The sequence below is a fragment of the Prunus avium genome, chromosome 1 (genome assembly GCF_965620075.1).
Source record: "Prunus avium chromosome 1, drPruAviu1.hap1.1, whole genome shotgun sequence".
Classification (NCBI taxonomy): Eukaryota; Viridiplantae; Streptophyta; class Magnoliopsida; order Rosales; family Rosaceae; genus Prunus; species Prunus avium.
In genome coordinates, this window is record NC_142284.1 from 36,207,902 (window position 1) to 36,231,544 (window position 23,643).

At 36.8% G+C, this 23,643-nt stretch overlaps 1 protein-coding gene across 1 annotated transcript; it reads left to right on the forward strand.

The window, feature by feature from the left end:
- Positions 1 to 7,122: 7,122 nt before the first annotated feature.
- On the forward strand, positions 7,123 to 8,374 carry LOC110760200 (uncharacterized). The gene has a single exon (XM_021962430.2). It carries the CDS (start codon positions 7,180 to 7,182, stop codon positions 8,068 to 8,070), a length of 891 nt encoding a protein of 296 aa, XP_021818122.1. The 5' UTR covers positions 7,123 to 7,179; the 3' UTR covers positions 8,071 to 8,374.
- The last annotated feature ends 15,269 nt before the right edge of the window (positions 8,375 to 23,643 follow it).

A 23,643-nucleotide genomic window follows, 5' to 3' on the forward strand; every position in this document is an offset into this window, starting at 1 on the left:
ATTAAGCTGTAAGTTTTATTATTGTGTAAAAAGACAAAAAAGGTCATTCAACTTAATAATTAACCCTAGTACATCTATACACAACCCCCCCCCCCCCCCCCCTAATCACTCTTTATATTAAGGAGGGTGTATTCAATTTAGATTTTAAATGATTTTAAAAGAGTTATAAAGTTGATGGAGTTTAATTGAATTTAATTGAGTTTGACTAAATTCTACAAACTCGACATAAATTTTGACTGAATTTGTGTATAGATTTTAATTGAGTTTGTTAGAGTTTTATTATTGATTTTAATGGAGTTTATAGCAATGACGGTGATGGTGATGGCAATGGCAGTGGCGATGGTGGTTTGTGGGGGAGGTAGTGGTGGAGGAGGAGGGGGTGGTAGTGGTGGTGGCAGTGGGAGTGAGGTGGTGGAGGAGGTGGGGGTGATAGTGATTGTGGTGGTGGTAGTGGTGGCGACGACGACAATGACTGTGGTGGTGGTAGTGGTGGTGGTGACAATGATGACTGTTGTGGTGGTGATGGTGGTGGCGGCGATGATGATGATTGTGGTGGTGGTGGAGGCGGGGGTGGCTATGGTGATAGTCATGATAGATGGTGGTAGTAGAAGTGGTGAAATCATATCTTGAGAATAAAAATAATATCTATCAAAATCTCGGGGGGTAAGCAAAGATTTGTCATAGCCTAAAATTAATCTATTACCAAACGAAATCCACTACTTTTTGTATTTCCTTTCAAATCAATGAGTTTTTGAATACACCCAAACTTTTATGAAGTCTTTTAAAGTCGTGATTGAATACATCCAAATTTGAATGGAGTTTAAAAAGTCTGAATTGAATACACCCAGAATTGAATAAACTTCTATAAAATCGTGATTGAATACACCTAAACTTTTAAACTTCTTTAAAATCTTTTAAAATCTAAATTGAATACACCCCCCTAAGTTTTAGAAAAATACAAACTCCTCTACATCCTATTTAAATTGGATCAGGACATATGTAAAGTATAAATTGGATCATATCAGGACAAACTCCTCTAATTGGAGAGAGGTAAAGTTGTTCTCTTTCTCTAGAAAATATTAAATTTCGGGTTTGGGGTTCCATTTGTTTGTGTTTTTTTTGCTAGGAACAAAGAAAATTACGGGGTTTAAATAGAAAATCTCTTTTATTTCTTATTTTTTTAGTTTGGGGTGTATTTAAGAGTAGTTTGGGAAGATAGTGGGGTTTTCTTAGAAATTGTGAAAATTTAAATTAAAAGATGGGGTGAACTAAGAGAAGTGTGGGGTTTAAATAGAAAATCTCTAAAATTTTACATTTAATTGGAAGGGATTAAAATTAGTTGTAACTTGTAAACCCAATTCAATAGGGCTGGGCACGGTATGAGATGACACGGGATGGAGGTCATCCCGGTGTCAATCCCGAATAGGGGAATTGGAATGGGATGACATGGGATGAGAGTTTTTGAAAACACGTTCAAACCATACCGAACCCGAATGGGATCGGTATGATTCTATATCAATGTTGATACCGTAAAAAATCTGCAACAGATGATGTATCAAGTGAAGACTGACAGTGAATGGACATAGTTGAAAGAGATTCATCATATTCAAGAGTTAAAAAATAAGTCATAATTCAAGGCTTTGCTTGATCACTACTGATTTCCAATATCTTTGAAAATAAAATAAATTACTTTCCACCTTAATAATTAGAGTGGGAGGGGTGAAAAATTCTGTTATATATTATGCCTTGTTCAATTAGGACATATGAAGAACAAGGCACAACCTTCTCAACCTGCTAAGCTTGATTTATTTGCTCATGCAGAAATGGAAAAAAGAAATGGAGATTTCTGGTGGAAAGGGAATCAATATGGCATGTGCCGTGATTTGGAAAAAGAAAAACAATTGAAATATGGAATTCAAGAAACTAGATGGGATAAAATAGCAATGGTGAGTGAGTGAGTCACTCAGAAATGTCCTTTAACAACCAGAGATATCTAACTCTATTTAGAAACCATGGTGGGGCTCTTTTATTACCTTCATTTTTTTTATCAGATGCTAACATGAGTGCTAAATTTCACAAAGAAAACTCTAATGCAAACGTTAAAACTAAAGCTGGACAGATTGTGATTTGTATTTTGGATCCATTTAAGGTTCATCTTTTTGTGAGGATTAATTAAATTAAATTAAATTAGGGGTGGAACTAAAATTAAATTAGGATTAATAAAACTAATTTACTGTTCAGTACGGTATGACACCAATCGGGATCACAAATGTGGAACCAATGTCGTGCCAAACAGTAACGGGATGACACGATATCATCCCGTTTACACGTCTACACCAAACGGGACGGCACGAGATTGGCACGGTTTGGCACGGTTTCGGGATGATTTCGGTATTCCGATTTTGATGCCCACTGATCGGTTCATAATTGTATATCATTTTGTACCCTTCTAGCTTATGATTTGGTTATGTTTTTGAGTTAAACTTGTGCTTTTAATCCTTTTTGTGTTTATCTTTCAGTTCATTGAGCTTTAGGTAATAATGAGGGCTTTGGATAGTAAATGATGCAATCCATGCATGTTAGGGCCTAATTTGGATGAATGGATGAAGAGCTTAAAGACAAACTCAATTTTGGCTACAGTCCCCTGCCAGCCCAGTTTCGTAGGTCATATTGCAAGCTTTGTTTCAGCAACCTACATAGCTCGGATGAGGCCACATTCTTCATGAAAGTTGTTCCAATGGGTGTATACTATAACATATCTGAAATTCAGCCTCATTGGATAATTGTGGAGTCTGTTACCTAGCAAACACAGAGCCATGCTCAGGATGGATTTTATCAGCGCGCAAAATGAGTTAGCAATTTGTTTTGGCCTTAACTTCCTCCTCCGACCTTGGATTGACCCAAATGATATATGGCTGGAAAGAAGACATTCTGAACTTCAAGTTTGAGTGCTTAAAGTCTTAATTTGCTTAAGGGAAGCCCAATTCGTAAGCCCTTGAAGTTGCTGGTCATGCTGACCTCAGGATGAGCTATTATTTCTGGTTGGAAGCTTGGTCATGGTGACATGAAGATGAGCTAGGGCTGCTGGTGGGATTTATTAGTGAAGTGCATCAACCATTTCAGATTTTATAATGGAAGTGTTGTATGCATTAGTGAAGTGCATCAACCATTTCAGATTTTATAAAACAAAGTGTTGTATGCATTAGCCATACTTAATTCAGATTTTCAGCTTCCTTAGGCCTATATATAGTGAGGTTTCCCAAGCTTGTAAACACACCCCAAGGGGGGGAGCTCTCAAACACTTCTCTAGAGCTCCCTTCCCTTCTCTCCCTCAAATTCTCTTAGTTTCCTTTGTAGTTCTCAATTATTGTAATAAGATCATTCTACTAAATTTTCTTCTCCAAATCTCTCAAACACTTCTCCCATCTCTAAAGTTCTCCAAACACTTCTCCTCCCTTCTCCAAATTTCCCAAACACATTTCCCTTCTCTTCCAAAAGTCTCCATGTCTCAAACACTTCACAAACACCTTTCTCTCCACTCCCTAAGTTCCCAAAGTCTCCAAGTTCACAAACATTCTCCATGTTCTCCAAACACTTTCTCAAACAACTCTCTACTTCTACTTTCTTCTCCAAAAAGCCTCCATGTCCTCAAACACTTTTCCCAAACACTTCTCCTTTCTTCCTCAAAGTTCTCTTAGTCTCTCTTTAATGTTTTCTTAGTTGTAATTTATTTTTCTTGTAATGTACATTCTTTCTTAAGTATTCAAGTTTGATAAGTTCCCAAGTTCAATTAGATTAACGGATTGATTCTAGCTAATGTATGATTAAGCCATGGTGTGTGGTCATAACCTTGTGTTCCTAATTCCCTAATTTGATCATTTGTTGTCTAACCTAAAATTAAGCATTAGGAACCCATTAAGCATAGAAGAACAATTTAAACAACCAAGCATGTATCTAATCCCTGTTGTCGAATGTCCATACATACTCTTCCTATTCATAGTTCAATTCGAATTAAAGCATGGTGTATACTCTTAATTCAAACCAAGATAGCTAACATGCAAGCCTAAATGGTGATCAATCATTCAAACTAGCATATTAACTTATAAGCATAATGAATAAGAACAAAAACCATAATTGAAACTTGGAAACTTATCAAACTTGAATACTTAAGAAAGAATGTACATTACAAGAAAAATAAATTACAACTAAGAAAACATTAAAGAGAGACTAAGAGAACTTTGAGGAAGAAAGGAGAAGTGTTTGGGAAAAGTGTTTGAGGACATGGAGGCTTTTTGGAGAAGAAAGTAGAAGTAGAGAGTTGTTTGAGAAAGTGTTTGGAGAACATGGAGAATGTTTGTGAACTTGGAGACTTTGGGAACTTAGGGAGTGGAGAGAAAGGTGTTTGTGAAGTGTTTGAGACATGGAGACTTTTGGAAGAGAAGGGAAATGTGTTTGGGAAATTTGGAGAATGGAGGAGAAGTGTTTGGAGAACTTTAGAGATGGGAGAAGTGTTTGAGAGATTTGGAGAAGAAAATTTAGTAGAATGATCTTATTACAATAATTGAGAACTACAAAGGAAACTAAGAGAATTTGAGGGAGAGAAGGGAAGGGAGCTCTAGAGAAGTGTTTGAGAGCTCCCCCCCTTGGGGTGTGTTTACAAGCTTGGGAAACCTCACTATATATAGGCCTAAGGAAGCTGAAAATCTGAATTAAGTATGGCTAATGCATACAACACTTTGTTTTATAAAATCTGAAATGGTTGATGCACTTCACTAATGCATACAACACTTCCATTATAAAATCTGAAATGGTTGATGCACTTCACTAATAAATCCCACCAGCAGCCCTAGCTCATCTTCATGTCACCATGACCAAGCTTCCAACCAGAAATAATAGCTCATCCTGAGGTCAGCATGACCAGCAACTTCAAGGGCTTACGAATTGGGCTTCCCTTAAGCAAATTAAGACTTTAAGCACTCAAACTTGAAGTTCAGAATGTCTTCTTTCCAGCCATATATCATTTGGGTCAATCCAAGGTCGGAGGAGGAAGTTAAGGCCAAAACAAATTGCTAACTCATTTTGCGCGCTGATAAAATCCATCCTGAGCATGGCTCTGTGTTTGCTAGGTAACAGACTCCACAATTATCCAATGAGGCTGAATTTCAGATATGTTATAGTATACACCCATTGGAACAACTTTCATGAAGAATGTGGCCTCATCCGAGCTATGTAGGTTGCTGAAACAAAGCTTGCAATATGACCTACGAAACTGGGCTGGCAGGGGACTGTAGCCAAAATTGAGTTTGTCTTTAAGCTCTTCATCCATTCATCCAAATTAGGCCCTAACATGCATGGATTGCATCATTTACTATCCAAAGCCCTCATTATTACCTAAAGCTCAATGAACTGAAAGATAAACACAAAAAGGATTAAAAGCACAAGTTTAACTCAAAAACATAACCAAATCATAAGCTAGAAGGGTACAAAATGATATACAATTATGAACCGATCAAATACCCCCAAACCTAGATTTTGCTAGTCCTCGAGCAAAACAAAAGGAAAACAAAGATAAAAACAAACAAGAAGTTAACTAGACCACTTTCGTAGGTAACTCGATTGCATTGAGCATATGCAACAAGCCTTTAAACCTCTAGGCATCCCTAGTAGGAGGAGTTGTGTCTCCTGAGGGTTTAACAGATACGATACCCACAAACGTTTTACTGACTCTGTAAAACAAGGTAATTAGAAAACTTAAAAGATTGTTAGTCCGTAAGCAAAATAAAAAACAAAAACAAAAATAATTACAAAAACAAAACAAAAATAAAAATAAAAATAAATAAATAAAAACTCAAAACAATCTTTCCGAACATTTTATGAAGATAAATGACTCATGCACATGACTCAAAAGTTTAAAAGCTCAATTTTAGACATTATTTACAAGGCGGCAAAGTTCAAAACATAACATGTTCAAAGTGTGGTAGTGTGATAGCCAAATGCAACAAATTCCCCAATCTTAGTTTTCAACTTTGTTTTTGTTGTTTTTTTTTTTTTTTTTTTTTTTTTTTAATGCAATGTTTGAAATAAAAATGTGTTTTAACATTCAGAAATAAACTAACCAACCAAACCACGTAAATAAAAACATAAACTAACCTAACAAAACAAAAAAAAAGAACATAAAAGAAAACAAAGAACTTCCAAATTGATTTTTTTTTTTAATTTATTATTATTTACAACTAACTGACCACACAAAGAAAAAAAAAACAACAAAGAAGTTCCAAATTGCAATTTACAAGGAAAATTAAATAAAAACTCAAATTTCAATTTTTTTTTAAACTTTTTAATTTTTTAATTTTTTAATTTTTGTTTTGTTTTGTTGTTTTTGTTTTTGTTTTTTTGAAAAAAAAACACACAAATATACAAGCAACTCATGGATGACCAGTTAAGGGCCTCAGAAAACACAGCCAGGGGATCCGGGAAGGTTGGAGGGGTCACAAAGGTCCCACTTAAAACCCAAACTTCTTAGACACCGAAGGTGTCGCCTAAAGAACTCCTAGACACTGTATTGACGGAGACGCTCACTGGAGTTACCACGAGTCAGCTAATATAAAAAATCTTTTTTAATTTTTTTTTAATAAAAGAAATAGAAAATTAAAATTACTGAAGTAATAACAAAACAACTAAAGAGAAAGGATTGGAATACTCCCCCTTGAAGCGATTAGGTCGAGCATGCCCGGGAAATCCGAAATGGTGTTGGCTCTCTCTCATCAGCATATGTCTATTTAAACCACACCTCTGCAAGCGGATGATACCCAGCATTTCTTCCTGCAAACTCAAGGAAAAACATCAAAAAATTCAGAAGCAAAACCCACCCCTACAATTCAACATCAATTTTGCCCCCAACGTGGCATCTAATTTTGTTTTTGGTCAATAAAATTTCATAATCCAACTGGGCTTTGAGACATGCTGAAAAATATGAGTAATGACTCAACGGTCCAGGCCCAAACATTTTAAAATCTACAATCGGAATACCTCCGCCGTTTGATTATCAAAGAATAACAGCAAAGATTATGAAGACTAATCCCCATCCAACGGTGGAGATGGCGATATAGATGCTTATCTAGAACTAGCAGATCCCTTATCCTACGCGCACTTTCTGTACCCCTGTTCCCCTTCAGTCTCATGGCAGCTGAGTTACAGCCACTGGAAGCTCCAATCACCGCCGGCCCAGCAATTACAACGACAACAACAACCCAACCGATAAATACAACCACCACAGCAACTGCCATAACGGCAATAGCAGCAACGACAACGGCCCTACCTTCCACCGAGCACCAAGGCCCCCAATTGGGCCCCAAACGGCAGCGCCGGCCCAGCGTCCGATTAGGCGAGATCGGCGACCAACCCGCCGCCACTGTCTCCTTCGACTCACACATGCGACGAGCCAAGCACACCTGGAGGCTCCCCAAGGACTCCAAATCGGTCAAGGCTCGCTCCATCACCAACCTCGTCAACGGCAACGACTCCAATGAAACAACGCCGCCCGAGGAGAGGAACCAAAACGGCGACGGAGGGTTCGAGTTTGGGAACCGGAGAATTAAAGCGAAGCGAGCCACTGGGACCAAGAGGGTCCGATCGAATTGGGCGTCGAATTCGAAGCTTGATGACGGCGGCGACAGCCGGGAGGACGGTGGAGAGTGGTTCAGCGCGGATCCCGATCAGGATAGTCCAGTGAGGGACAGTAGTCCGGTGAACTCGGGGGACGACGCGGGGCAGGATTTGTGGGAGGGGCAGAGGAGGGTGGCGGGAAATTGGGCTAGGGTTTCGGAGAGCAGGGAAAACGACGCCGTTGAGGCGGATAATATGCCGGAGTCGAATTGGAGCGGAGTGAGGTCGTGGCTGATAGAATTGGGGTTGAGTCGGTACACGCCGGTGTTCGAGATACACGAAGTGGACGACGAGGTGTTGCCAATGCTGACTCTGGAGGATCTTAAGGACATGGGCATAAACGCCGTCGGTTCGAGGCGCAAAATGTACTCTGCCATTCAGAAGCTTCGCAAGGGGTTCTCGTGAGTCTAGCTTTCCTTTTTAATTTTGTCTACTTTTTTTATTGTTTAGCAGAATAGTGTTTTAGTTTCTATTCTTCGCCTTTTTTTTCCTTTTTTAAATCTTTCACAGTAACATGATAACAAGAATAATCCTAGTTTGTGTTGTAGTTTTGCAGTAAGATAGCTGTTTGTCCATTTTTTGTATTTTAATTGTTGTTTCCCATTAAAGCAATTTGAATTTGCTTCAGTTGAGCTAGAGTTTCTACTTGTAGTTTATTGATGTAACATAACCATATTTCGATATGAATAAAGTTTACTTTGTTGGAACAGATGTTGATTTCATCTCTCTATGTGTGATGCCCTTTGCTTCTTGCATTTATTGCTTGACATCAATACTCGAAATAATAGGGAAACGAAAAGTATAGTTTTGGAAGATTATAAATGCATTCTAACTCAAACTTTCTGTTGTTCTATCTGTGACTGCTAACTGTCACTGTTGCTTGTATGAAAGCACTAGTGCCATGAAGTATGTTCCTAGATTTTCTAGAAGCATGTTATGACTTAATGCGGCGTGGCAGTTTGGTTTTTGTTGGTTAAAAATATACAGTACTCAGGTGATAGGATTGCTATAGTGAAATTGCTTTTAGGCTCCATCTTTGTTTTCTTCAGGAAGGCTTCATACTGTTTGTAAACTGGTAACTAAAATAGTGGTCGTTTAAATGCTAATTATAATATACTCATTAGACAATAGTTTGGGGGATGGGATAGTGTCGTTTCTTGAAGAAATTCATGGCTATATAGTAATAATGGAGCGTTTTTAGTCTACGAATTAAAGTGTTGAATAGGAATGAATCATCTGGAAGGAAATCAGTGAGGTAGGAACCAACCCTTCCCTTGAATAATGTATCTGAAATTTGAAATCTTTAAGTAATGAATATCAGATGGTTCACTTGATTCTAAGCACTTCACGGGGTGTTATTGCTCATGTGTTAAGAAGGGTGCTGAGAGGATTGGATCGAAGCAACTCAAGCTAATGCTGTGTTGTATTGTTTTTATTTGGCAAGAACTCAATCTAGGACCTAACCCCACCCCTGTACAACTTAAAAGAAAGCATTATAACTGGTTGTGAATGCGTTCTTCTTTGTTTTGTGTCTGAGGATTGGTCATTGACATTGGACTACTTTAGAAATCTCATGCATGATCCTGGAGCAAAGGAAATGTAGTTCTATGAACTATAAAAATGGATATGAAAATCTTCAATAGATAGTTGGGTGGTCATGCAATTCACACAGAACTTGCATGTTCTTGGCTGCATGATGCTGCAGAAGTTGGTTTCTTTAAATGAGTGCAGCTGGTGAAATTTGGGGATTTGGGAAACTGTTGCATTTCTAACCTTCAGAGAGTTCGGAAAATAAGGGGTGTATAATGCAGTAATAGGGGGATTTATCGAACTTTTCCGATCTTTTTATCATCTGTAATATTTTTGGGATGTTTCTCAACTCTGGCCCAATCGTTGTAAACTTGTAATTTGTCTCACTATTGGCATGTTTCATAGTTGCTCTAAAATTTTGACCCGTTTAAAGTTCATTGTTCCACAACATGATCTGGATGATTAAATTTCTTCTTGTTTGGCCTTGTTAATCTTGTGACCTGGTTTTCATTTCATAGGAAGCTCAGCCTTACTGAAAGCTAGCTGATGAACATACTTTCTGTAGGATTCAGCTGCCAAAAGCAGTCGGTTGATAGGATGTAGTTACTGACTAGGAACTGGTGGAGGAAAATATTATGTACTCATCTCGGCGTTGACTTTGAGGCCATGACAATGTTTAGAATGTCATGATTGGTCATGGTTATCCAACGACCCCAGGTTTCTTGACATTTCTGAATTCTGAAGTCCCAAGCCAGTTGACTACAACCTTCACTTCCTAGGTAATCTAACAAGTAAGCCTTGCCTGCGTCTTTCATGAAGTTGCAATAACTTTGTTTTGTCCGAGTAATCCATGACTTTTAGGATCCCTTTTGACCCTCTTTCATCCCCGGTTACACACCGAAAATTTTGAGTTGGTGCTATGTGGTGGGTCTTTGCTGTTTGAGAACATATACAAGAACATTCACAAGAAATGATGCCGATCGGCAAACCGCAAAACCACAACGATTTGAAGCTCTGAGTAAATGAAAACCTGTTCTCGTGCACGTTGGTTGTGTGTTTTCGAAGGCCCCATATGACGTATTCAGTAGTTTGATTATATTCAATATTCATATCCTAGCCCAAATCATTTAATATTCATATCCTAGCCCAACTCAAAGGCCAATTTTAGCTCGGCTTTTAGAAAGGATGGGTTTGTGGCTGCTCAAATCGAATTGGATCCACAATTTCAGTTTTCTTAGCCCATTAATGAAACCGGGTTTAGTGGGTCGCGGAAAGGCTAGAATGAGGAGGTTATTTGAGGAGGTGAAATCTCACCATCAACAACAAAAAACAAAGCACATGGTGGGGGGGGGGGGCGGCATTGGGGGCTCCACACCCCTTTTGATGGTGAGATGGGCATCCTCAAATAAACTCCTCAAATAGCATCCTCATTATAGAAGCTCCCGGTCGCGGAAAGGCCTAGTGGTCGGATTTTGGCATTTTGCTGCCCAAAAATGTAGTTTATATAATGCAGAAATTCTCTCTTGAGGACCATTATTTGAGTGCAATAAATGAGGACACAAAATTCAGTCGTTAGATCATATGAACAGTTGAGAACAAATTTTCCCCTTAACTTACAATCGGTTAGGTAAAGAACTCAAATTTGAAATTAATACCCAACAAAGGTTGAACATGTTTGACAACCACGAGGTTGAAGTTTGAACACAAAAACCCATAGCACTAAGCAAAATAGCTAAACTAATTCGGAATCTAGCTTAACCAAGGTTGAAGGCAACTTTGTTCCCTAAACCCTGAAAAATTAGTTAGTTTGAGTGGAAGGGGCAAAGTCATGGAAGGAGTGAAGCTGTATTCCCTAGAGCACAATTGTGGTTCTTCCATTTCGGAAGTGATATGTGTGAATATTCCATTTCGGGAGCAAAGCCCTGATTGTTCAAGTTGAACCAGCATTTGGTAATCTGTAAGTAATTTAGTGGAATTTCAGTTTAGGGTTAAAGTATGGTTTCCCCCTATTTTTTACGGTCAATGGTGTTTTGATTTCACATTCCGTGTTTGTGGTTCACTTGCATTTTAGTTTTTACTTGGGTATGTGTAAAATAATCGAATGAACATCAGGTCAATAAAATATTAGTAATACGCATTTAAAAAATAACAAATTGTCAATAATGAAAGGAACAAGATAATCTTTGATGATGTTAAAGCCGATGAGATTTATCAGTAATCCCTATGCGCATCTATTTCGTCAATTTTGTAATGTGTTAATGTAATGCAATCGCTTTGTAATGTAACTGGGGCAATCACTAGTAGGTAAGAAACTCAAGAAAATAGATAGATAAGTACCTTGAGGAATCGAACCACAAACCACATGCCTGACCATGTAGTAGAGGGTAGACATTTGATTAATCAGAAAATATGGGGATAAATCGACATCAAAAACTGGCTTCATAAGAAAAGAAACAACGATAATAAATTTATTTATTATATTGTCTGATTAAGGATCCATTACACTTGATTAATCATGTTTTTCTTTTGGTTAAAATCTGTTTGCATAAGGTACCTGGAAGTAAGTGCAAATACTAATATGATTATGCGTTGGAGATTTTTTTTTTATATATATGTTTTTTGCACATACCTTAGCCCATATATGATTTTCATGGTATTATGTGCATTATATGAAGTCTTGATGTAATTATAGGTATATATATACACACACCATTAGAATACCCAGAAACAGATTTGTATTTGAGTTGCAGTATACGTTTTCTACTAGCTAATTGCTACATTATTAGTAGACCACAAAATGTTGGTTTGCTTCAATAGTCTTGGGAATATAAAGCTCATTCAAGTTTATCAAGTATATTGTATTCTTTGACATGTGTTCTAAAAATTTAGATACATTTACCATGTTAATTGAAGGAAAACCTTCATGCAATATCATCAATCAAACCCTTATTAAAAATATCCATTTCTGAATATATATATATATATATATATATATATATATATATATATATATCTATCTATATGTGCTCACGTTGTTTCATCTTGTATTTGTGTAATGAGATCCAACGTGCAGCTAGTATGACCAGAATAAAAGGCATATGTCTCACGGGTGAACAACTGCTCACATGCAAATTTATGCCTAGCTACAATTCGATCGAAGTTTACGGAAGAACAATTAGAGCAATTCAACAAATCATGTTTTGGTCATCTTGCAAATATTGATAAGATTCAGTTTAGCAGGCAAATTGTGCATGGGATTGTCTTGCGTCAAGTCGTGGGGCGAGGTGTGAAAGACTTGGATGGACTAAGTGTTGCGTCTACCCAAGTGCAAGTAGTCACACATAGTAATAATCTTGGAAGTCCAAGTATCGTATCCTCAAGGAGCAGATAGGCAAATCTCTGCACACAAAGAAATAATTAAACGTACCAAAATAAAAGTGACAAGCAAAATGGACAAGTAATTTGATATGATTGTTGTAGAGATTGAGTTTAAAAATGAAATATCAATAATGGAAATGCTAAGGCATCAAGGTTCAATTCTTTAAGCAAAATATGTTTCATGCTTTTAATCCAAATTAAACTCGATTAAAATTATCATTGAGAAACTTTAACCAGAAGATAAAAAAAATGAAAACCAATTTACTTTTTCAATGTTATCTTTTATTAATGATTGTTCAGAAAATGGAGTTGCTTAATATCTAATCTTTTAATTGAAAAGCATGCTAAGTCAGTTCTTAACAATGAGAAAAATATAATTAAACTCATGAAAAGATAGTAGCACTTAACATCAATCAAAATAAAAGGATATGAAAATATTGAACAACTAAAAATAAAAGAATTTAGCAATTCATACCGTATATTGGATTAAAGAACAATTCACAAACTTACTCAAAGGACATTCCCTTTAGCCTCAGCTAGAGTTCTAGCAACTCATTACAAAGGAAAACATAACTAAATTTTGAATGAAATGGACAAAGAAATATGTCGTAGAGGTCCCCTTGCCAAATAAGTTGATGGGTGACTTATAGTAGTAAATGAGGTGAGTGGGAAGTTAATACATTCGTGGTGGGTAATGAAGGGTTTAAGTGAGGGATTAATTGGATTAAACATGTGATGATGGTGGAGAGTTGGTGGAAAAGAGATAACGGTGAGGTAGTGGGCGTTAAATGGCTATGAATGACATGAAATAAGCTCTTTAGCTTCAACGGTTTTGTCTTCTCTTCTCCTTCTTTATAATCACAATAATTCCACAATCAATTCTTCAATAAAATCCACCAACAATTCTCTTCACACCTGGCTTGAACTTGGACAAATGTATGTCTTCATCTTTTGGCTTTCCAACTTCCTACAAAAGATAAATTTACCTAATAAGTTCACCAAATTAATATAGAAAATTCATAAATCCAGTTGGTGAGAATAAAATGTAACAACAAGTGAAATTATATTTATTAAGCCAAAATTATATCATAAAGTCTCCGAAATAATATTAAAAAGATGTAATTTGAGACTCTCATCATTGAGTTTCTTAATAAGGTACGACATTACTCAATTCACTCGTCAGGATTTCTGTTTTATCACAGGGGTCCATTTTGGTGAAGTGCCTAAAATTTCCAGTGGAGACAGTGATGAAATCATACTTAAGGAAAGATATTTTCGAGATGAAGTTCAGGGAGGGCGATGACATCTACAAGCTAGCTCTTGTTTACTTTGCTGAGCTTGTGGTTTTGGGAAGGGACAAGCATTTGAACATTAATGTCAATTACCTCACCCTTGTAGAGGACTTGGATACGTTTAACAGGTATCCGTGGGGTTCGATGTCCTTTGACAAAACCTAAGACTGTCTATTATCCACACCAACAAAGTTTCCCAAAAGCTATGAAAAGGAAGATGGAATAGGGAATGGGAAAAGTAAGACCTCATGTAAATTAACGGGAACAAGCTGGAGAAATTAGAAGAGCAAGAAGGGTAAGCATGTTGAAGTGCAAAAGCCTGGCTGGAGTTTTGAAGGTTCGACGTCTGCTTTCTGTTCGGTTCATTTTTACACATGATTTTTCATGTTATTCACCCACTATTTTGAGTTAGTTCTTGACATTTTATAGCTTTTTACTTCCTTTTTGTGTTTTCTTAGATTTTGCCTTGGTTGGGATGAAAATGAGCTAAAAGTGCATTATTAGTTATAAATTCTGTTTTTGTTCATTTTCGTAGGTCAACTTCTTGGCCTGGGATCAACATGCTCTGGTGCTCGGATGAGGTCATGATCTTCATGAGACTTGTTCCAATGGATGTTAACTACAACATATCCAAATTTGAACTCCATTGGACAAGTATTGCCTATCCAACCAATCCATCATGTTACCACAGTTCTGGAAATCCGGATTTGGCCAGCTTTTACCTCCCTTGTGTCATCTTAACTTCTTGTTACCATAACTCTTGGTAACAAGGAATTACATTTGTAAAATAGATATTTTCTGAGCTTTTGGCATCTTTGTGAAGTCAAAGCTCCATCATGGCAAGGGGACAATGGGCTAAGGCTTTATCAAAGGTGGTAGTTTTATATTAAAAGGTAAAAGCTGGAAAGGAGGAGAGAGGGAGGAGAAGTCAAAATTGCAATCTGATATTGGGAGCCTTTTGATCGTGGGAAATGAGGCTATTCCACATTCTACACAACTTGAGAGCAGCTTTTGGGGAGCTAAGAGCAAGGAAGGAGAAGGAGGTGCAGCCAAGGAAGAAAGGAGAAGACTTCCACCATTGAAGACTTCAAGCTTTCATCATTTCCAAATCTGTAAACTCCTTCTAGTTATATTTCGAGTTTGTATTTGGAATAAGTATGAGCAACTAAACTCCATAGCTAGGGCTTAGGTTGAAGCCCTAAACATGATTACCTTATTGTTTTGATGCTTGAGTGTATGAATTTCTAGATGTTGTTGATGAACCCCATTCACTAATTGAATTTTATGATATGTGTTTGCTTCCTTTACTTAATCACCTTAGGTTGTATGCATGTAGCTAAAGTTGAGAAGTTGTGTAAGATAACCAAGAACACAATTTCTAATTAGCAACAAATGATTGAACTTGTTTAAGTGAGTATCATGTGAATTGGTTTCTTGACAACAATTGATGAATTCCAATTCACCAAATTAATCTATCCTTGATGTGTGTTTTCCTTGATTGATTACCTTTGAAAGCATGCTTCTTGAGGTTGTTGGGATTATGTGTATCTTCATGTTTTCCTAAGCAATAGATGGATGGAGTAAGAACCATCCATGTGAATTGGTTTCTTGAATACCTAATGTAAACACCATGCTATTAGGGTTCTTGTGATGTTCATATTCTCTTTGAACTTAATGGGTTTTCCTTGCAATCGAATCGAAGTACGAACCATACCTAGGTTCGGTTATGAGGAGGGCACAAGTATTGTAGCACGAACCATGCACTTTACGTATATTAGAGAGAATCAATGCGTCTTGAGCCACAACCCATGGTCTTGATTGCGAACATCTTCATCAATACATTTAGAGTTCATCACTTGAGTATCCATGAACATGGGTAGAATTGTTTAGGGTGGATTCCGAAACCCTAGTGTTTGTTACATTTTAATTTCACTTTTTGATAATTCATCTCTGCCATTCACATTTAAATTCAAAGTCCATTTACTTTCATGCAATAGAAATAGGTCACTTGAACCAAATCAAAAAAACCCCCCCAATGTGTGTGTGAGTTGCGTGTTTGACACGTTTTGTGTCTTTGTCACTGAATTTTGTTTGTTTCCGTAATTGTTTTGGACTTTTGGTCCGCGCTGTGTTCTTGCATTTTCTGTGCTGATTCCAACCGTATAAAGAACGTGAATTTTGGATAAACGGTTGGAAAGTTATAGGTCAAAAACTGGACAGAGGTCGAAACTGAAAAACAGAGAAACGAATCTGTCCAAATGGTGATAAACGGGTGATAGAAAGTGCTGTTTGTGTTTTTCTTTGTTTTCTTGTGTTGTTTCATTTCTTTTATCTTCCTTACTTCATTTTTAGTTTCCAATTTGTATTGTGTTTGTGTGTTGTGTAAAATTAGTGTTCTTTACGTACTCAAATTAGAACTTATAGGAAACCGACAAGTTCTTCGTGGGATCGACCCCGTACTTACATAATCTATACTTCATTAGATTCGTGCACTTGCGGGTATTTTTAATTGGTTGTTTGCACATTAATTTGTGTCCTTTTAGGAATGCAACACTTTCCAGGTACATGGTAACAATGTTCATGTTTGTTATGCTTTATGAACTTTAAAACATAAATAATGACATATATCCTGAGATTTGTGTAAATTTGGGCATACGAATTAATTCCTAGGTTAGCGGACCTGATTTACTGCAAAGTTGTTGATCCAAAAGTTGTCCCGCGTATTTTACGATGGAGAACTACGATGTCAGTTCCTGGGTTTAGAAAGTTGAACAATTATTTTTTTTCAGAGCAAAGAGGTTTGGTTTGCAGCCTAGCATTTGTTTATAAGGTTAAATGAAATTATTAAGTAGAATGATTGAATATGAATCTTGTTTGTATTCTTAAACAGTCAGTTCAGTTGCAGGCGATATATCCGAGTGAGGAGGAGATGAGACAACCATATTAGAGTTGGCCACAGGATCGCCCTACTTTTGTCTCATTAGAGTCATTTCCCTCTTCATGTGCTAACCTTGATAACATGAACAAGGTGGTAAGCTTGTTGAGGTCCGAGTTGGATCGAGTAAAGCGGGAAAAGGAAGCCATTGAGTTAAGGGTCATAAGAATGGAAAAACTATTGGACTGTTGTTTAGGTTCTGAGTTTAAGCTGGAAGTAGGGAGGGACCTAGCTTTACTGAAAAATCGGACCAAACGTTGCGTCGTTTCACATCTATTTAGCGGATGTGAGGAAAAGGATGAGATTGAAAGAGATGAAGTCCAAAGTAAACGAAGTGAGGGAAAGGCAGACGAATTTATTTGGGTTGATGATAACAATGGAAGCACCATGGCGGCATCTTCGGAGCGAGTGAATGGGACGTCTTTGACAAAGGTTGAGTTTAGTGTCAGGGATATTGATTTGGCTCAACCTACAATTGTGCTATCTCAATTGATTGTTTGGTTGAATGATGAAGTTAAACCTGTGGAACAAGGGGTCCAATTGCGGAAGAGGAAAAGGAATATTTCTATGTGGAAGATCACCGAATTTAGTGAATTGATGGATAAAAATGTGGCAGTTAAAACCTGACTTCAGATGCTAGACCCAATGAAGGTGATTCCTCATGATGATATTCTGAAGTTGATGAAATTTTTTTGGGAATGGCGCCAGGGACCAAAGTAAGTCCCTTGTTTTTTGAGAGAGATAGCATGAGTGTATATAGTTTTGAAATGTTCTTATGTAAAACTTTTTTACATTTACAGTTTAGTGATGAAATTTGGCTATGCTGATGCTGAGATTGAATTTTTTGCTCCCCTTGTCAAAGACGAAGGTTGGCTGCAAGGAGATGTAAGTTTAATTGGTTATGCATTTCTTTTCATATATAGAGCTTTTGACATTGGCAACAAAAACATATGAAGCACATTGATTTGGAATTGTATCTCATCCGGAAGCGACAACAAGAATTTGAGGTTGTAGAAGTATTGAAGTGGACAACTACATATGTATTTTTCATGGTATGTCATAGGCCTTGACCGAGTGCATTTCATAATGACGTATTATATCCATACTTGCTTTGTGGAGATGTTTACAACTTCTGTTCTCTATTTCAGAGAATCACATCCATACTTGCTTTATTGATAATAAAAGAAAAAAGAGCAGATCATGTGAAAAATTAGAAGCAATTTACTTAAAGTTGTGAATGGCAAGCTTCCGACGTGTGAGATGAGTTGGCAGAGTGTGTATAAGGTTTATGCCCCTTGTATGTTGACGAAGCATAAGCATTAGGTGGCTCTAATGATTGATCTCGTTAATTGTGAAATCAAAGTGTACGATTAAATGGTTTCATTTATTCCAGATGAGATCTTAAAGGAAGAACTTGTCCCACTTTCAACTTTGTTTCCCAATCTTTTGAATGCTATGGACTTTTATGAATTCAGTGTTTACGCAAATGATAGCCGAGACTGGTGGTTTCGTAGCCAATAGAACGTGTGGATGTTCCACAGCAGTCTAATGAGTGAGCACAACTTGTTAATTAAAATGTATTACTTGAATTGATTGGGTTCTTTTGCTTCAAAGGCGATTGTGGCATGTTCGTGTTGAAATACATTGAGTTTCTGAGTGCGGTGATTCCTTTAACTAGTTGCACCTTGCATATCATGTTATTTTTCCGGTTAAAGTTGGTTGCAGAGATATTAAGGGGAAATGCTTAGAAATAGTTATTAGTTGAATATTTTGTGATGGTTTTTATTTTTTATTTTTTATCTGAAACATTTTGTGATGGTTGAGACTATATGTTACTTATACTAACTTTAATACATTAGTGCTGTAGATAATTTAAAAAGGATTGAGCCTTTTGGAGGCAGTATTAAGAGAAATATCATTATATCGGGAGTTCTCTAAAACAACTCATTAGATGCAAGGAAAGTGACTAAAACAGAAAATCCAGATATTAAAAACAACATATGTAGATAATTTTCCACAACTTTTTCAACCCATGTTTCATTTCAAGTAGAAACAACATTTTTTAAATTGAAACAATCCATCTGGCAATTGGGTAGTACCAAAGTGGAAAGGATGTTGTGTGGCCTCACATAATAGGTCATTTTGTGAAGAAATTTTACAACCCTTGAAATTGTGCACTTAATTGGTCATTAAAAGGACAAATAAGTTGATAATTGAGACAAGTAATAAAACTAAAACCATGTCCTTAATGGACTTGAGCATATTCAGCTCCTTAGCCTCGTACATGTCATCTTAGTGTTTTTCCTGAGGGAAGGTTACATCAACCCATTCAAATCCATTGCAACTGCTGGCTCCCTAATTGGAGTTATCATATATGCAGAAGAAGTGTGTTAGAGTTCGACGTAGGTTCTCTAGATATACATGTTATGGAAATGAAAACTTACATAGGAGGATAGGCACTTCCAAAATGGTTTCCCCTGATTTTTATCTAATTTAAAAACCCAAAGCACAATTGTAGCTCCACAATACTAACACCTCTTTGGTTGAGCAGTAGATGAAGACGAAGACATGTTGAATCTTCTCACTCATACCTCTTCTCACTCAAATCTCTCTCATCTCTGCCCAAATCGAATTATATCCTCCGTTGGTGTGTTTGGGTGGGTTGGTAACGATCTGGACACCTATACCTTAAGGATTAAGCCACCTTTTATATTGAATTATATTATGTAATTGTTTTGCATCGTAAAAAGGTAATATAATATTTAATCAGCAAAATATTAATCTGAAAATTGTTACAAATATATAACAATGCTTGCAATATATTAATTTAATTCTAATTCATTGAAGGTAACCAATTGGCTAAGAATTCATCAGCATTTGTTCAATTTGAATAAGCTTACTAGGGTTGGTTTAGGGTGGGAAAATGAAAAAGTATTTGATGGGACCTTCTATCACTAGTCAAATAATCCATCAGTTTTATCCTTTGAAGGGTGCCAGAAAAGTGGTTGCTTAAGCAAGCACCCGTAGGCGGTGAGTTGATAGCAACCCACTTTGGCTTTTTCCCACAACTCCCTACTTTGATGGACTTAAGAATCAAAACCCCAATTCGAAACACCAACTCATAACACTAAAAATAGAAGCTAAAACAAAAGCAGAACCCCATATCTTTTCATTTATCCCCTCTTAAACTCCCCATATCGTTCCATTCCAAAACATTTTCAATGAATTGGAAACATTTCACTACATTCAGAGGAAAGAGAAGGAAGCATCTTCATTTGGATATACCCCAAGCCTTCATCCCGGAGTTAGCTTGGTTTAAAGTGATGTTATACGTGGCGACTCAATCATTGGAAGATCTCTTCCATATGGCTTCTGTGTGCCCACTATTCCACTCTTTGTCAAACACTCCACAAGTGTGGAACACCATTTTAATGGCAAAGTACCCAGACCATCCTAGCTCGTACCATGCAAATCATGTAGTCCAGCTTTTCTTGCAATAATGCAAGGCATGCACGAACCTTAAGTCAATATTTAGAGAGAAGCCTTCGAAGTTTTTTTCATACAGGGTAATGTGGAAGCATCGTAAGGGATGCGTATTGCGGCCACGACAAGCCATCTGGAAACGGCATATCTACTTGTACTACTTGGCATGTTCGGAATTGGTCAATCAAAAGAGGATGCCCTAGAATTTTTGTGTTCTTTGAATCAACGTAACAACATTCATATCAAAGGAACCAGACATGCTTTGAGACAAAGATTAAGCCGAGTTTTCTCTGTTTCAAGGCATATGGTAGATATGCTTAACTATGAGAAGATTAATTTCGAACACTGCAGCACTTGTAAAAACAATGACTGGCCTACTAAAGAAAAGATAAATTCTGCCTTCTGGACTTGTTGCAATCGATGCAAATGGCACAATGAAAGTGTTTTTTGGTTCAAGGTGATGCGCATGTATATTGGCCTACTAAACAAGTATTTTCCGTGAATGTTCAAATAAATTTTTTAAAATGTGTAACCATGAAACAGAAATTCAGTAAGGAAGATGAAGTTTCAATGAGTTCATAGCAATTTTGGAATATATTTCTCATTTTTGTGTATTTAGTTATGAATTTTCTAAGAAAAAGCCAATATAATAATAATTTAGGGTAAAAAGTAAGGATGTGGCCATGTTGACTGACGTACACGTGTGCACTTGCTGAAAGGCGATGCGCTTAGGTCGCGCCATGTGTCTTATTGCCTGAATTTGGATCTTTTTAGTGCAAAATTCATGAAAAAATGGTAATAAATAGTAGGAAAATCGGAAAAATGCCCCAAAATTTGCTCCAGGCTCCTTGTGATGTTATAAAATTGGGGGAAGCTATAAATCATCCATTTCATAATGAAAAAATCCGAAGTGATTTTGATAACTCACTTTCCTCTCAACCCTAACTATATATCCTAGTTAACTTCAACTTCAATAACCTACATCAACAAGTATCTCCCGTGAATGTTCCGAATATTTTGATAACTCATTTTCCTTTCAATTGTAACAATATATTTTGCAATAACCAACATTAGAAGTATATTTCCTTAATGTTCATTATCTAATTTATAATAATACAAGTATTAGTTTCCTTTCATATATAATCCTTGAAAGTATTTGTTTTGTTATAATAATCTACATATATAATAATTGGACAATGGTTTCAAGTCATCATGGGTGTGTACGTCTAAATCTTTGAACTAAAATCTTGTTCAATAAGGTATCAATATGACGCCGCATAAGGAACCAGTCAGAAGTACTCTCCTTATTGACCTTAAAAACTTGATGAACAAAAGTTATATCTCTCAAGTGCACGAATTGATATGATAGTATAGCAAGCAAATATGAGAGTCGTTCCCACAGAGATTTGTAAAGTTTATCAATTAATTCATAATATAAATACCTTAAGAAAACTAGAAAATAAAAACGAAATATTAAAAGTATTAAAGTTGCCGAAACTAAGATTACTCAATTTTAATCTAAGTGTTGAAAATCAAGAAAATAAAATTAACAAAGGTTGGAAATTGGTTTTGAAAATCAATGGATGAAAACTAAGATTCCGACTTCGCCACAACAATCATATTCTATGTATTGAGTTGATTTTGAGAATAAAGTTTCAATTCAATTCCAATGGTTCGTTCTTTCTTTATTATGATAATTCATTTGGCCGCGGTGTCGCCAAGTATCCTTAATTAAACCCAACTAAGGAACCCCATAGTCAAATTTAATCGAGAACCCATTAAGTTTAAGAAGAACAATCAAGAACCAAGAAGTGTCTTAGCTTGAACCCCGGCTTTAACAACCACTCTGTTTGTACCATATCTGACCCTCCACTCGTACAACGACACGTGGATCTTATAAACTCGCCCAAGTACCCAAGGCCTCGGACAATCGGCATCGGCCACCGATGGCATTGTCTCAAAGCTGCGAACAGCCATTACGAGCCCAACTCGTCTACAATCGGCATCCCTTACCGATTGTAGAGAATCAACCTCAAAGTACCCGCCCAAAATATCTAAAGACTCGTGTCGACCTCAGAAGGCCCTCCCACGAGTCCCACATCGAAAATGAGCACTAAGAGCATACTAAATGCCCTCTATAAATAGGCCCCTCCACTACAATACAGGGGTAAGACTTTTCAGCTTGACTTTTATACTTCTATATGGTCAACAGCAAGAGCTCTTAAAACAACAAACTTACTTCGGCATCGGAGGGTCTTAGGCTGGTTCCACACCGGTTCCATAGACCTTACAAGTCTCGACTTCTTTCTATTCAGGATCAACATCCAAGGACAGGAAGAATCGGCATCCAACATTCAATCGATCTCTCGATCGTCCATCTCGTTTGTAAGTTGCGCTCATCTCCATCTATTTAGTTTTTAGTGCCAACAGTGCATATAAGTTTGGGGATAAACCCCCTACCAAATCTTATCTTAGACAATCCAAAATACCTATAACAACTAATTACAAGTATCAAGATCACAATTATAATAATGAATGAAACAAAGGAATATAAATTGATTAAAAATAAAGTATTAACTCAATAACATAGAATCATCATGTTATGTTACATCGGATCCCTAGCAAAGAATTTAGCTACCCATAGCCATCTTGAAAACAAACAATATACTTATGAACATAGAATACAAAGTTTGAATTAAGATAGAAAAACCCTTAGATGAATCCACTGTGAACTCCTCCTCTGGCAAATCTTGAAGGCTATGAACGGCTAAGAAAGTGAGTATGTGAATTGGGTGATTTGAGATATTGAACAATACACTAGGATTTTTTCAAAAGCCTTGAAACGATATATTTATAGGCTGCCCAAAAAGGAGAAATAGGTTAGCCTAAGATTGGTCAGACAAATAAGAATAAAATCCAATTAGAATAGGGAGTTTGTTTTCCTAGTTGAGTTAGGCTTTGACTTTTGATGCACTTCTTTGACCAAACCAAACGCCAATTGATCTAGGCAATTATATCTGATTTATAATTGACTTGACACAAGAATAGATGCCTCCTAACTGCCCAAGGATGTCCAAAAGCTTGCTTTCCAAGAATGGTAACTTGTGATGCCAAGTTGTCAGAACTCGAGCATAATTCCAGCACTGACCCACTTGTACTAAAACTGATGTAACTTCTTCAAGAAAATTCAAAATCACAAATCCTAAAATTCTCCAGAAACTAGACTTCTAGAGCTCTCCAAGCATATAAATCAAGTTATCTGGTTCTTCTTGAGCACATACAATTAAATCCATAAATTTGACACATTTGCACAAACAGTTTCTTGAGTTCCAAGTTGCTAATTCCAAATTTCTACCTTCT

What these genes read in the sequence shown, in the direction of transcription:
- LOC110760200 (XM_021962430.2), top strand. Translation starts at nt 7,180, where the DNA reads ATGGCAGCTGAGTTACAGCCACTGGAAGCTCCAATCACCGCCGGCCCA.